Source organism: Empidonax traillii, unplaced genomic scaffold (genome assembly GCF_003031625.1).
Source record: "Empidonax traillii isolate 1590-97213 ecotype Southwest subspecies unplaced genomic scaffold, ASM303162v1 scaffold34:size3740991, whole genome shotgun sequence".
In the NCBI taxonomy this organism is placed as follows: Eukaryota; Metazoa; Chordata; class Aves; order Passeriformes; family Tyrannidae; genus Empidonax; species Empidonax traillii.
Window position 1 is genome coordinate 929,967 of NW_020955227.1, and position 14,208 is coordinate 944,174.

At 52.0% G+C, this 14,208-nt stretch overlaps 1 protein-coding gene across 4 annotated transcripts in view; it reads right to left on the reverse strand.

Moving 5' to 3' along the window:
• Positions 1 to 7,921: 7,921 nt before the first annotated feature.
• The window catches only part of FUBP3 (far upstream element binding protein 3), a 36,118-nt gene continuing 29,831 nt past the window's right edge, over positions 7,922 to 14,208 (reverse strand). For 3 of the 4 annotated variants that reach the window (XM_027911670.1, XM_027911669.1, XM_027911668.1), the window contains 3 exons: positions 11,102 to 11,173; positions 10,277 to 10,404; positions 7,922 to 9,289 (listed from right to left, as the gene is read on the reverse strand). In XM_027911670.1, coding sequence (XP_027767471.1) covers positions 9,281 to 9,289; positions 10,277 to 10,404; positions 11,102 to 11,173 — 209 coding nt within the window. In that variant the 3' untranslated portion in view covers positions 7,922 to 9,280. The remainder of the gene's footprint in view (positions 9,290 to 10,276; positions 10,405 to 11,101; positions 11,174 to 14,208) is intronic. The other variant, XM_027911671.1, reaches the window with a different exon arrangement.

A 14,208-nucleotide genomic window follows, 5' to 3' on the forward strand; every position in this document is an offset into this window, starting at 1 on the left:
TTGGTTGGTTGGGTTTTTTTCCCGGACTTTGGCTAGAGGATCCATCAGAATATTCCAGCTTTGCTAAATATAATGCATCAGGTGGAAAGGTTCCCAACACGGGTTTCCTTCGGCCGCCGAGACAAGCCAATCCTCGGATTGCTTTATTTATTTTTTTTTTCCCAGGAAAACCCTTCAACCTTCAAGTTATCCCGGGACAAAAAATAATAGATGCTCTTAAACCCCCTGCGGCTCCTGTGCGGGCTGCGCTGAGCCCCGCTCCCGGCTGCGGGGGGCTCGGCGGTGCGGGGGGGAAGTGATGGAAAAAGGTGGGAAAAAAAATAATTCCTCCATTTTCTGCATGATTTTAAATATCCCCAGCTGTTTCCCAAAGCTTCTTCCCGGTCCTAGGAAGGTGCTTTGCTGTGTGTCTTTCCCCCCTGCCTCCCCCCCCCCCCTCCCCTCCTAATTTCTCTTTTTTTTTAATATCGCAGCTATCCCTCCTTTTTAACATTTAAGAGGAAACAAGTTTAATATTCATGGCTGTTAATAGAGAAGGGCCATTATCGCCGCCCCATTGTTCTGAGCCCCGCACAATGCTGCTTGTATTTTCATGTGTATATTCCCAAAGTTCCTTCTGAGCGTTTAGTGAGCACTTTAATATTCATGGGTGTTAATAGAGAAGCCCTCAGTATATTGGCATATTGTTGGGAGGTGTACATATTGGTCTGACTCTGAATAGCCACAGTCCTCTTTTCTTTTGCTCTGTTTTGCAGGGTTGATGGGCCAGGAGTAAATGGGCATTTTTCCCCCCCGTCTCCCCCTTACAGAGAGAACATCTTTATTCCAGTCCCAGACTTTCTGGTTTCCCATTCAGGACCCTCAGAAATAATGTCAGGCAGAAGAAAAGTGGAGCAAATCAATCTTTCATGGTCTTTTTGAGACCAATTTGACATCCATGGACTCTTCTTTTCTTTCACAGCCTACAAGGGGATGGTCAGGATCTGGACAAGGTTGGGGTCTGATGAGGGGAGACATGGGATCATAATGCAGCAAAGAGAGAAAAGAAAAGCAAAACAAGAAAAGATTGCAGGGATGGGGTGATGGAGGAAAAATGAGGGTGAATGACAGTGCAAGAAAGGAGATTAGAGCCCAGCAGCTGCTTTTTGGGGGGCGGGGGGAAGGGGGGAGCTCTCTCCCCTCTTCCAGCCCTTCGCATGAATAGGATTTGAACAGAGCGGAGATTGATTTATAGTTATTGCAGTTGAACATTTATTGCTCTTAAAGAGTGGCGGGGAGAAAAGAGAGAAAAGGGGTTTGAAAAGCTCCTTTCTGTATTAAAGAGGTATCAAATGAAGACTGCTGAGATAATATACAGTGGCCAATGGGAATTTGATTTGCTTTAAAATTTAACTCTTGTGGGGCCGCCGGGGACGGAGCCGGGATGCGGGGATGGAGCCGCCGCTGCCCCGGGCCGGTGCAGCCGCGGTTCGTTTCTCAAAGCCCGCAAACAGCCCGGCTTCACCGCCGAGATCTGCGGCGGGGAAGGGCTGCAGCACGGCAGGAGGATTAGTGCTTCGTTAGTGTAGTTTGGTATTATTTTTTAATTTTTTTTTTTTTTTCCTGTAGGGAGGTGAAAGCAGGAAAGACGCGGAGCTATGAAATAACCGGCGCAGGGAAGAACCCTTTTCGGAGCTGAGTTTTCCTGCTCTAAAACCGGAGATTTCTCCTCTCCGGCGGCAGAAACGCGATCGCAGCCGAGTCCCCCCGGGCGCAGAAAGAAGCCCATTGTTCAATGGGGAGAAATACATTTTTAGCGGTGATTGAAAGCTCCCCTCTCGTTTGAACTCTAGAAGAAAGTCCCTGGCAGGGAAGAGCATCCCCCCTCCCTCTGCCCCAACATCTGTTTGGAGCAATCCAGGCTCTAGGGCAGAGCCGGGCTCTGCCCCCTCCCAAAGTCATTAAAAAGATATTAGTTGAGCTGAGAAAAGTCCAGCGCAGCCCCCGATCCGGGGTGGAGTGTGTGTGTGGGGGGGGTGGTGTGTGTCATTAAAAACGACTTTGGATTTACCAGCGCTAATACCGGGCGAAGGGGTCCGAGTTCAAAAGCCCCCCGGCCCCGGCCGCCCCGCCGCGCCCTGCCCGGAGCCCCGGAGCCCCGGGCTGGCTCGGGACAGGCCGGACAACCCCATCACCTGCTCCGAGCGCCCCCCGAGCGCCGGGAAGGGGGGACGGCAGAGAGCCGGGAAGCGAGCCGAGGCGGTCAGCTGCTCCAGCCGCATCCCCCGCGCCTCCACGGGCTGCAAAATGCCCCGGGAGCCGGAGGGAAGGGGGGGTAGGAGGGATCATCGCACCCCTGCGGGAGCCGGGGGAGCCGGGGCAGGAGGGATCATCGCACCCCTGCGGCTGCCGCAGGAGCCAGGCGCCTCCGAAGTTGCTAAATGTGTCATTTATTAAAGCATTCAGGGGGCTTTTCTTTGGCGTTTGCTTGCAAACTCACAAAGGCCGAGCTGCTGTTTGGGGGTCTTTTCTGATGGAAAAAGGGCTCGGAGACCCCCGGCACAAAAGAAATCCTGGCAGTGCTTTCAATGGCCAGGACTCAATGAGGGGGACCCTGCGCGCAGCGGGCGGGGGCGAGGGGCCGCCCGGTGCTGCCTGAAAGGCAGGCCTGAATGTAATGGGGAGATCTGCGTTTATTTGTTGGGATCACATTTAATTAGCTTAGTACAACCCTTGAAAGACAAAGGGACCTCAATCTGGATCCAATCTGAAGCTCGTTTGGAGAGCGAGGGCTCCTGGAAAAGTCAAAAGAGAGAAAGGAGAAAGAAAGGGAAGGCTGGGAGAGAAAGGGGCTGGGGGCCCAGCCAGGTGACTGGCACGCGTGAAACAAGGGGGCCTTTTGGGCACAAGGCAGGGCTCAAAAGGGAGGGAGGAAAATAGCCTCTTCCTCAGGTTTTACCTACTTAAACCCCCTGAAGGGGCTGGAGCTGAAAAGCCTCAATGGGGGCTGAGGAGGCTGCAAAGCAAACAGCAGTACTGGAGAGGGGCTCTGGCCCTGCCGCCGCAGCAGTTGGAAGCACTCGGTTATGGGAATGTGCCCAAATGTTACCTGCGCCCGGGAACGCTCCCAGAAGGAGGTGTGGGGGGGACAAGGAACACTCAGGGTGAGCCTGGGCCGGGGGGGGCTGGCAGGTCCCTCACAGGTCCCTGTGTTCCCCACATAGGGTGAGACTTCCCCCCCTGTGCCCTCGCTCACCCCAAGCAGCACCTCTGTCCCATCTCTTGTGGGGCTTCATCGTGTGCTGGTGGGGCCACGGCTGGGATGGGGCACTGAGGGGTCCCCATGGGTGCACCCCTTGCTGCAGGGCAGCCCCCAGCACAGTGCCCATCCCAACACGGGGCACATGGAGGCCCTGCCACCTCCCCAGGGGCAAAAAGAAGGAATAAGCGGCCTGTCCCCAAGGTGCCACATCCATGGATGGAGCTGAACGGACCCTTGTTCCCCTCCAAACTGCACCCTGCCTGTCTGTCCCTGCTCTCCAAGGGGGCCTGGAGCAGCAGGGGGGGTTCAGGATGTCCCCGAGCAGTGCTGGTCCCTCAGTGGGTGCCCAGAGGGTGCCCAGCAGCTCCGGGCAGGGAGGGGTTGGTGCCGTGAAGCTGTGACCCTCCCGGCGAGCGCTCTGGCACCGGGCACTGCAGCCCCTCGGAGCCAGTCGGGCTGATTGCACTGCTCAGGAAAGGAGCTCCAGGGCATTATTTACCTCCATTTCACTCTGCGGGAGGCCACGGAGCCGAGCAGAGATGCTGAGTGCTCTCCCCTCCGCTCTCGCTCGCTTTCTTGCCTTTCCCCCCCTCCCCGCCCCGTTCCTTTCCTTCGAGTATTTTTCTCGGTATTATTTTGGCGAGGGGGTCACGGCACACGGGAGCAAACAGAAGAGGAAGAAAACCACCCTCCCAGAGGTGTCCGAGCGCTTCGCAGGGCTCAGGCGGCCTCAACAGGGCACAGGATTGGGGCGGATGGCGGTGATGACTCCTCGGCCACCCCCGCGGCTCGGTAAGAGCGGCCGGTGGATGCCGGAGGGAGTGAGGGGGGATGTGGACTGTAGGAGCAGGAAAATCCCTGTGCCTTTTCCTCCCTTCTGGCAGAGACCCGGGGATGGGACAGTCACGTCCCGCCAGTGTCTCTCCCACATCCCAGTGCTGTCCTGCAGCATCAGCTCCAGTTGCCAGACTGGACTCAGAACTGTGACTGCACTGAGACACCAGCCCAGGCCAGGGGGAGCTGCCCAAAGGGAGAGGAGGGGGGAGATGTGTCTGTGAGCCCCATTTCTCCCTCCTGCCCCTTTCTCTGCTCCCCAAAGCCTGGGCAGGATGAGCCCAGACCCCCCGGAGGAGGCCGTGAAGGTGACGGGAGGGCAGGGATGGGTGACAGGAGCGGGGCTGCCCGGCAGACAGGTGACCCCGGCCGCGGGGACGAGGAGAGATGTGTCCTCCTGCGGCTCCTGCCGTTCCCCGACCCTATTCTCTCCAAAACAAACAGAGCAGCAGCTCCAGCCGCCCCGTGTAATGACAGCGCGGCAGCGAAGTTTAATATTCGCTGGTGAATGGGCCAAACAAGGAGCCCCGCGGGCCCGTGCAGCTCACCGGGGCACGGCCGCGCTGAGTGACGGCTCGCACAAAGGGAAGGGACCGTCTAATCCCCCGGGACCGCGGCACCTGCACCCCAGCCCTGCTGGGATTAAAGGGCAGCGAGCCGGGCTCTGCAAAGATCAGAGGCTTCATTACAGCGGCCTTGAAATAGGATTTCCTCAAGTGATAAGGGGCAGGGTGGAAGATAATCTAGGAGGGGCTGTTGGTACCTGCCCCCACATCAACCCCGGAGATGCTCTTTTGGGTCACCTGCCTCGAACGTGATGCCCCAGACCTGGAGGGGTGGCTGGTCCCTCCCTGCATCCCCAGCTCCCCCTGAGGTGCCACCCAGACAAGGATGGGGCTTGGTGCCCACTCACCCTCTGCCCTCAGCCCCAGGGGCCACTGACTCCTTTCACCAATAGACCAAGGAGCTGTGGCTCTTCCAGCTCATCTTCACATCACATAACTCCAGTTCCTGCTCATTCCCATCATTAAAAATTGTGGGAAAATTCCTTTTGTGTCTCTCCCAGCCCTACGAGAGCAGAGAAACACCATGTCTGCACCAGTGCTACTCATGGCAAACCCAGGGAAAACAATGTCCAAACCAGCCAAGGCTAAACAGCTCCCTGCATGGAATAAACACCCCTGTGCTGCTTGACAGGATACACTGAGAAATGTCACTGCAAGATCCCAATTCCTGCCCTGGGCCACAGCCCTATGAACACCAACAGCCCCCAAAATCCCCCCAAGAGTGGGATTCTGCTTCTCCTCCAAACCAGGCGGGTTTGTGGGAGAAGCAGAAATGGAGGTGGGACGTCGTGAACATCAGAAAGCTCCACATTAAACATCATGAGCTCTTGTTCCAACCCTGCTGCCCATCACCAGTTACTGTAAATACACCGTTCCTCTAATGCAATTAAATATTTAATACTTGAAGAAGGGGAAAAAAGGAAAGTCCCACGTCTTCTTGTCTCTTTCAACAGTCATTTCAGTTTAACTCCCAATGCCCATAATGTAGTTTGTTCTCAATCATGCAAAATTCAAGAAAGTACTTCAGAGTGATCTGAAAGTCTCCCCTCCACTCCCAAAAGAGCCTTTCCTGTCCAGGCACACTGAACATGGAGCACAGGGGAGCATCAGGGTCATCACAGATGCAGTGAGATGCTTTTGTGATGGGGTTTTTCAGGTTGCTGCCCAGAAAGGGTTTGCAGAAGGACCACAATAAATGGCCTCTGCCTGCGGGTGCTGCCAGCCTGGGGGGTCCCTGGGTGACACTTGGGTCAGATACCCTTGCCAGCCCAGTGAGGATGTGCTGCTGGACAGACCTGAGAGGGATTCTTTCTGGGAAGCCATCACATGCCTGAGCCAAGGCCTCCAGAAAGGGATCATCCTTGAGAGAAGGAGCATTATTTGTCAAAGGCAGGGAAGAGCAGAGGCCAGTGAGCACCTCCCACCGGGGCACTCACCTGGAATGGCCTTTGACTCCAGTTCCACTGTCCCCAAACTGAAGGTCTCCTCGTAGGATCTCCTCGTAGGATCTCCTCGCTGTCCCCCAGGATTAACGTCCTGCCACGGCTCCGTGCTGGTCCCCTACGAGGAGGAAGAGACAGATAAACCTTCTCTGCCTCAAAACCCACTGCAGTCAGGACTTATTCTACTTTATCGAGGGTTAAACTTGCCCAGAGCTGAGCAGCAGCCTCAGTTCCTCTCCTGCAGATCCCAGACTTGGCTTGAAGGCAGCACAGCAGCCTCTGGGCTGCACCACACACCTGAGGCAGGAGGAGCTGCCCACGGACACCAGAGGGAAAGGTGAGGGGTCCTGGAGTGGGACTGACCATCACACCAGTCCCAGGACTCCCTGGCCAGAGCCCAGGATGGCACCAGGGCTGGAGAGGGGTTTGGGGGAACCCAGAGGCCGCCAGCCCATCCTGAGGTGCCAAAGCCTCTCTTTGCCTCCCACCTTGCCCCTCTCCATCCCAAGTGGACTCACAACAGTTCCCCGCCCCGAGCAGGCAGCAATAATGGAAAACAAATTGGTGAACTTGGGAACATTTCAAGCACTTCAGGACACCAGACTGCTGATGAAAAGCCAGCTTTGCAGGCACCATCTTAATGACAGGCCAAATTTCAAAGGCTTGCAAACTATTTCTTGTGCTGCCCCACCCCCTCAATAAAAGGTTGCATCAGAAAGAGATATTTCCATAATTTATAGTATGGGCATTTCACTGGGGAGACTCACTCATCTGTACTTACAGATACATTTAAGAAAATGCATCCTCCCACAATCCTGCGCCATTTACGACTACTGGCACAATCTGTAATCCTCAGTCTTCAATTAAGGGACACCTTAGGGTTCATTATCACACAATTGCTCCCTGTGAACCATGCCAAATGCTGTTTTGGCACAGAGCTTGGAAGATGAATTAGAAGGAAGTCTTCTCGGTAATGCCCGCTCCCAATTCCCATCAGCAGCCTTTATGCCCTCCTCTAGCCATTTTTTCCCCCCTCTCCCCTCTTTCCAAGTGGCTTTTACTATCCCATCTTTCAATGTCTCTCTTGATTCTCTGGAGGTATATTTAGAGATGCTGCATCTCCTTTTCTTCCGGCTCTCAACATGCCTCCCGCTCCCGGCTTTGCAGATGGGATCTTCTTTCCTCCCTCCCTCCCCCTCGTCCGTAAACCCCTGCAGCTGCCTGGGAACAGTGGATGGAGCTGCTTTATGTTGAAGGAGCTCAAAACTCATATTTTTACAAGAAAAGGATCCCCTGAAGGGGCTACAGTTGTTGCCAAACTTGGCCTGGGTGCAACTAAAAGTTAATGTGTAATGGGTGAGAATGGCCAGAGCCACATCCCTCTCCCAGTCAGTGCTGCTCCATCCCACTTGCAGGGATGGCGAGTCCTGGATGGATTCATCCACAAAGACAAAGCTGGGAAAGAGCAACAAGTTCAGAGTATTAAAACCAGGGGCTGCCACTTCCTCGACAAGCAATAAAACCTTTACAGGGCTGTAGGAAAACGTCCCGGTATTAAAACGGATCCTTCCGGCCCGGACAGCGACAACTACGGCAAATTCCACGGAAATCCTCGGTGTCACAGTGCTGAGAGAGACACTGAAATGACATTATTAGAGTTTTCACTAGAACCAAAGCTGGTGCTGACCTCACTGATCACCCCAAACTCCCCGGGACGCGGCGCAAGGAGCCGGAGCGTGCGGAGTGCCGGGACCGCGGAGAGGGAACAACGGAGTCCAAGAGACGGGAGATACTTCGACCCACAAGACAACCTTGTGGAAATTTTATTATATAGAGTGTAAAATGCAACTGTCAGTCAAATAAAAAGAACACTTTTTTTCAGGTTTTTTTTTTTCTTTTAAAACACCATGCTCAACATTACCCAATCGCGGTTCTTTATAGTTAGACATTTCAAGCATAAGGAAAAATAAGGAAAGAACCCAAGAACAGTAAATTCAGTACATTTAAAAAACGGAATGTCCCGCAGGGCAATTAAAAATGCAAGAAAAAATAGCTTCAATTCCGTTTTTCCTTTAAAAATACACTGTTATCTGTACAAGAAACACTACAGTAAACATCGGAAATCATATTATCCCTTTTATTAAATCAAAATTATTTAGCGCATACCGTGGTTAATACTAGATTCATTTATTTCTCTAGGTAATTTGACAAATATTAGATAAGAAAATATTTAAAAGAAATGAAAAAGCAAAAAACACCTTGGAATTAAAAAATAGTTACTACCTTTTATATGGTTTTATGTTCCACAGTGTTTGTTAAAGGTACTAATAGCAGATTCATTTTAATATTAAAAATAACAGTATTTATATTTCTGAGAGCATAGAGGAAAGTTTTTTTCTTTTCTTTTTTTTTCTTTTTTTTTTTTTTTTTAAACAAGCTTGGAGGTCTTAGATACATAAATGCAACTAGCAATGGAGACATGAAAAAATGTATTGCTAAAAAAATTAACACGTTTTTATATTACCCCTTTAGACTCTAGAAATTATACAAACCCTACAAAATGCCCCCCCCGCCCAGAACTTGCAAACAGTAACTGTCTCAATACAGAATTTATATCATTAATTACAATACATATCATAGTTCAGTTTTTTAAAAATGCAATAAAATCAAAGACAGCCAAGATACAAGAAATTAGAAGTAAAACATTTAATGAATTTACATATTTAAGAATATTTAAATACTGTTTAAATTTTTTTTTTCTTTTTAAGATTTGTTACATACCACACCTAAGACTTCCAAGCCACTCTTTCTGTTGCAACAGAAAAGATCGAAAATTAAAAGGAAAAAAAAAACAAAAACACACAAAAAAACCCACATGTTGAAATGTCACAGCTCTGGGGTGCGTTTTGGTGCCTGCAAATTCTCTGGCTTCTCTCCAAAAAGAATCCCGGAGGTTTGTTTTGTTTTTTTTTTTTTTAATATAAATTTGGAAACAAAATTACCAGCATGTCCATAAGTTTAGTACATTACTAATTGTTCCTGATTCTTAGAAAAGTTCAGTATAGATTATCCTACAGCTAGTGTTTCACAAACAGAAAAGTCTTCATCAAAATGCTGCAAATCTAGAAACCTCTGTTACAAAAAGGTTTTCTTCCACAATGATTCCAAGGGAAAAAAATTGCCACGAGGACCTTGTTCTACTGCTCCTGGAAAGAGAGAGGGGAGAAGAGGAAAAGTTACCCAGTGGCAGCAAATTCCCAAAGCTGCCGAGCCCTCCCTCCCCCGACACAGGTCTGTCCCCGCTCCAACCGAGCGGGATACAGACCTCAAAGGATGCTCGGAGCCCCTACCAAAGCCCTCCTTCTCAGCATTCCTGCCTCTCACCAAACAAGATCCCTCTTTCTAGTGGGCCAGACTCAGAGGGGAATGAAGGGAACTCCCTTTTATCACCCACCGCTTCCAGGTCACACTTGCCCAGCGCCGGCGGCAACGCCGACAGCGGCGCCCGGCTCGCCCCGCTCGACCCCGGCAGTGCAGCTGCCTGGGGACGGGGCTGCCCCGGCATCCACACCAAACCCTGCTCCCAGGAGCCAGAGTTAAACGGGGATCACTGGGGAGAAGGGTCTGATCAGGCTAAGGTGCTTTGCACAGAGTTTTTGCATGATTGTTTGCTCTGCCGAGCCTGGTGCTCGGGAAAGGCCCGTGGGATAAATCCCACACAACGCACCGGGGGGCTGAGTGACAGCTGAGGTGAGATTTTACTTGAAAGCAGGTTCATTCAAATTGTTTTTTCAAGAGTTTTGGTCTCTCTTTCAGCACAGGTGAGTGCACAGCTCTTGTCCCAGCACGAGAAAAGGCAGAGCCTCGCACACACGGTCCCAGGACGTGCCAGTGCTGAGCTACTCACCAGCCTGGCTCAGTCATTCCTTTAATTCCCTAAAGTCACACAAAAGCCTGGGGGTCTTCCAGAAATAAAAAATAACCTCTCAGTCCTCTCCCAAAAAATTCCTCACCCTGTACAGGGAAACAAGACTCCGCCGTTGAGACAACACTTCTGGGATCACCTCCTCAGCCACAAAATATCTCTGCTTCACCATGTGAACCCAAAGGAGAGTCCCCACACCAGGACAAGGCCAACACACCCAATTCCCCAAGGGCAAGAGCAGTGGGGTTGAGGGAGGGTGAATACAGACCTGGCTGTGTGCCTGAGCCTGCCCTAGTGTCTGGCCGTAGTAGGCAGCCTGCTGTCGGTAATACTCTGCCCAAGCCATCGTGTAGTCCTGCTGGGAACTTGCCTGAGGAGCAGCATTGGCAGCGTGACCTGGAGGGAGAGACGGGAAAAGGGAGAGATGAGCAATTCTGTAAGTCCAAGCCCAGGCTTAGGATCTCCTTTTGTCAAGCTTAAAGAAGAGCCAGCCCCCTTCCAACCGCTGCAGACACCTGAAAGAGAGAGAGAGACACCGGCTCTGCTGCGTGGGACGGGCTCTGAGCTGGATCGGGAGGGACAAGCCAAGAGCAGGCACAAAGCACCGAGAGCGCTCCTGCAGCTGGCAGGGACAGGTTGACAGCCTGCACCCCTCACCCTCGGCCCAAAGCCTCCAGCAGCACAGCGTCCAAAGCGAGTCCAGAAGTCGGGATCATGCGCTCCGTGACGCAGTGGAACAAGCCAGGCCCATGTTTTTCCATGAGCTCTCCTACCCTCTCACAACCCAGCTCCAGCTCTCTGGATTTTGCCAGCATCGGTTTCCTGTGTGCTCTGCGCTTCCCCCAGGCAGGCCAGCTGCAAGCAGGGCAGGAGGGCTGCTGGGGACGGTGGATCAGTGGGAGCAGCTCTCCCGAGGCACCACAGCACGACCGAGAGCTTTCCGTGGGAGAACTACATGCACCATCACCAACAGCACAGGACCAAAGGGGATCTCGAAGCCAGTGGTGGCAGGGATGGAGACACAAGTCACCAGATTAGAGTCCACTCTTTATAACAAGAGCTGATTCGTCTCCAATAAACCTGTTTCACTCACTCTGTTTTTTGAAATACTCCTCCCATGCTTTGCTGTAATCGGGATGGCTGTTCTGCTGCTGGCTCTGTTGGCCTGTGCAAAGACGACAACAAGGGGCACATCAGTATGGAAGAGGTGACAGCGTCCAGCCAGTGACATCTACCTTTCCACCAGACAGGTCCTGGATCTACCACAGTTGCCCAGACTTGACACTTCAGCTTCCACCTTCCTATAGTTTTGGGCATCTTCAGTTCAGGGAAAGCCCAAGTTCCTGGTTTCACCTCACCTGTGCCCTGCTGAAGGGCACGAAGCCAAGTCTCACCCTGCTGGGACCTGCTCAAGCCAAAGCACATGCCTGGGGGCTGCTCAGCTGCACACCAGCCACCCTGGGCTGTCAGTCCACTTGCACTGAGCACGAGGATGGAAGGGAGACACCTGACAGAGCCGAGACCTGTCACCTCCACGGAGCTGCCAAGGAAATGGCCGTGTTTTGAGTCACCTCGCTTGTTTTTCAGGGGCTGCATCATTCACCCCCACACTCCTCAGCGGAGCACAGCTGAAGGAGCCCCAGTGTGCCCACAGCCTGCCCCAGTACACGGCTCCAGGGCAGCCACACCACCACTCCTGGCTCCTCAGGGAGCCCAGAGCCCTGCACAAGGCACAGCCAGCACCACCTGCCCTCAGCACACACCCCACACACCACCCGGAGAGGGAGCCACAACACCCCCAAGAGCCACAGCTGGCTCACAGCACTGTCTCCAGACTCCCACACTGCTCCAAGGGAAGCAGTGCCAGTGCCTGCTCACAGACCCCAAACCCTGGGCTCCACCTAGCACAGATTCCTTGCCTTTGAAGCACCAAGATACCTTCAATCCAGCACAGCTGAGTGCAGGGCAGAGCCCAGCCCTGTGAGGCAGGGGCGGGATGCCCACGCTGCCCTCGGTCCCACTGTGAGCACGGAGCCCTCGGCGAGACACACGGCAAACAAACAGCCCTGAGCAGCAAACACAGCGCTTGGGAACTGCAGGGAGGCACAGGGAGAGCCACCACGGACCCAGAGAGCAGGCAGGGACACAGGACACGCGTGGAGCAGAGCTGGTCCCGGCCCATCCCACTGCAGGCTGGCCCCGGCCAGAGGGGGGGCTTTGAAGTGGGGGGAAGGGGGGAAATAATACACTGCAAGTGTGAAGTGGGTGGAGGGAACAGGGCAGCAGTGTCCTGTCCAGGGGCATAAAAGCGGGTTAAAAGACTTGACCAATGCTACAAGTCAGGACCTTTTCTGGCAGAGGTCAAGGCTGCCTCAACTGTCCACCTGCTAATGCCAACAAAGGACCTCCTTCAATGCCTTTTCTTCTTGGAGAATTACAGTCCGCAGCAGGCTGAAAGGACACGCAGCTAAATGCATTTCACAGCAAAATGTTTCCCCAGCCAGTTAATTTATTTAAGATGGGGGAAGTAATTAAAATCTAAATACATGTGTAGGGGGTGGGGGTCTGCCCCTCCTCCCACAGGGAGGGCACTGGAGGCTGTCCCCAGGACACCGGCGCTGTGACAGGGCTAACAGAGCTGTGACACACAGGCTGCAGCACCCGGGGAAGGGACCCTTCCCAGGACTGCTTTCAAATTAAAAAGTGCAAAAGCAGGTATTTACACAGTTTCTAGGTAAAAGTTTCTATTATTTCTATAATAACCCTCCCACGCCTTGGTGAGCTCCACCTTGCCTGCCTAGGCACCACTGTGATCTGCAGGGAAGTCCAGAGCTTTTGGGGCCGCAAAAACAATGAGTGGAATAACATTTTTTTTTCCTGTAAAACAAGCAAAGGAGAAAATACTCTTCTTCAGTACCATATTGTTCCATTCCTGTACAGCAAAAAAGTCCACAGAAGCCCACCACTGCATTTCACTGTCCTGAAAGCAGAATAACTATTGACCTCCTCCAAGTCCCTGGAGCAAAAAGGAAAAGCCATGATTTTTTTTAAGGCTGTAATTGCTGAAGAGCAATTACTCATCCAGAGTTTAACACACACTTCCCATGTCCCGTGTTCCAGAAGTGCACCAAGTTAACAATGCAGCACTGAGGTTTCAAAATGTCATATATTCACGATTTCCTAAACATTCAAAGGTGATTGGTGTCACAGGGAATCACAAGTGCAATTGCAGGCATTGCCCCTCCAATGATTCCTCTACCTCAGGCACCTCAAAGAGCAGGAATTTACAGTGAATCAATAATCTATTTAATTGCCAAATCAGCCTTAGACAGTGAAAAGCATCTGTCATCAAACCCCTTTAAAATTACCCCACATACACACTTTTCGGTGCTTTTAGTTTCATGAGATCAGGCCATTAAAAAAACCTGTATTTCTTGAAAAATTGTGATTGAGAAGTGTCTGTTGGACATTTCCACCACCACATGAGCTTTGAGATTCGCCAGCTAACATAAATCTGCTCTGTTTAGAGCAATACTTTCCTCTGGCTGTTGAGGACATGGGATGGTGCAGTTACAACATCACCACTAGCATTTACTGAATTATTCTGAAAAGATATACTTCCCATTCCAAACTGCTCAATTATGATTAAGCAGGATTTCAGGAAAAAATGACCAGCACAGGAGCCCTGCCTAACCTTTCTTCCATTTCTCCATCTCCTTTGCATCAGTATGGGAGTTGAACAGTGAGAAGAGCTCATAAGGAATAACTAAAAAAAAGAAAATAAGCAAGAACTGATAAGCTCAAGAACAAAGAGATGGGAGGGCTCAGCAGCAACACTGTGTGCCTGTCCAGGGGGAAGTGGGGCTGGCAAGAGTTTGCCTGGAGAATCCTGGGAGAAGAGAGCCTGAGGCAGGAATGTTTTTGTTAGGAACAGACAGCAAGGACCAAGTTTCTACCCAAAGAGCAGAAAACAGGCAGTAAGCAGTCGAGCACACAAAAAGCATTATGGTTTTCCACGTCCTTCAGCTCGTCCTGAGCTCAAACACCACCACGTGCCTCCACAACAACTCTTCTGCTCAGGAAATCATTTTGCTGCTTTCGCACACGCGAGGTCTCGTGGGCCGAACCTGCCCTTTGCAGGCACGAAGCAGCAATTGCAAAGGAAACACCAACCCTTCTCCAACCCAGGTCCTGGCACTT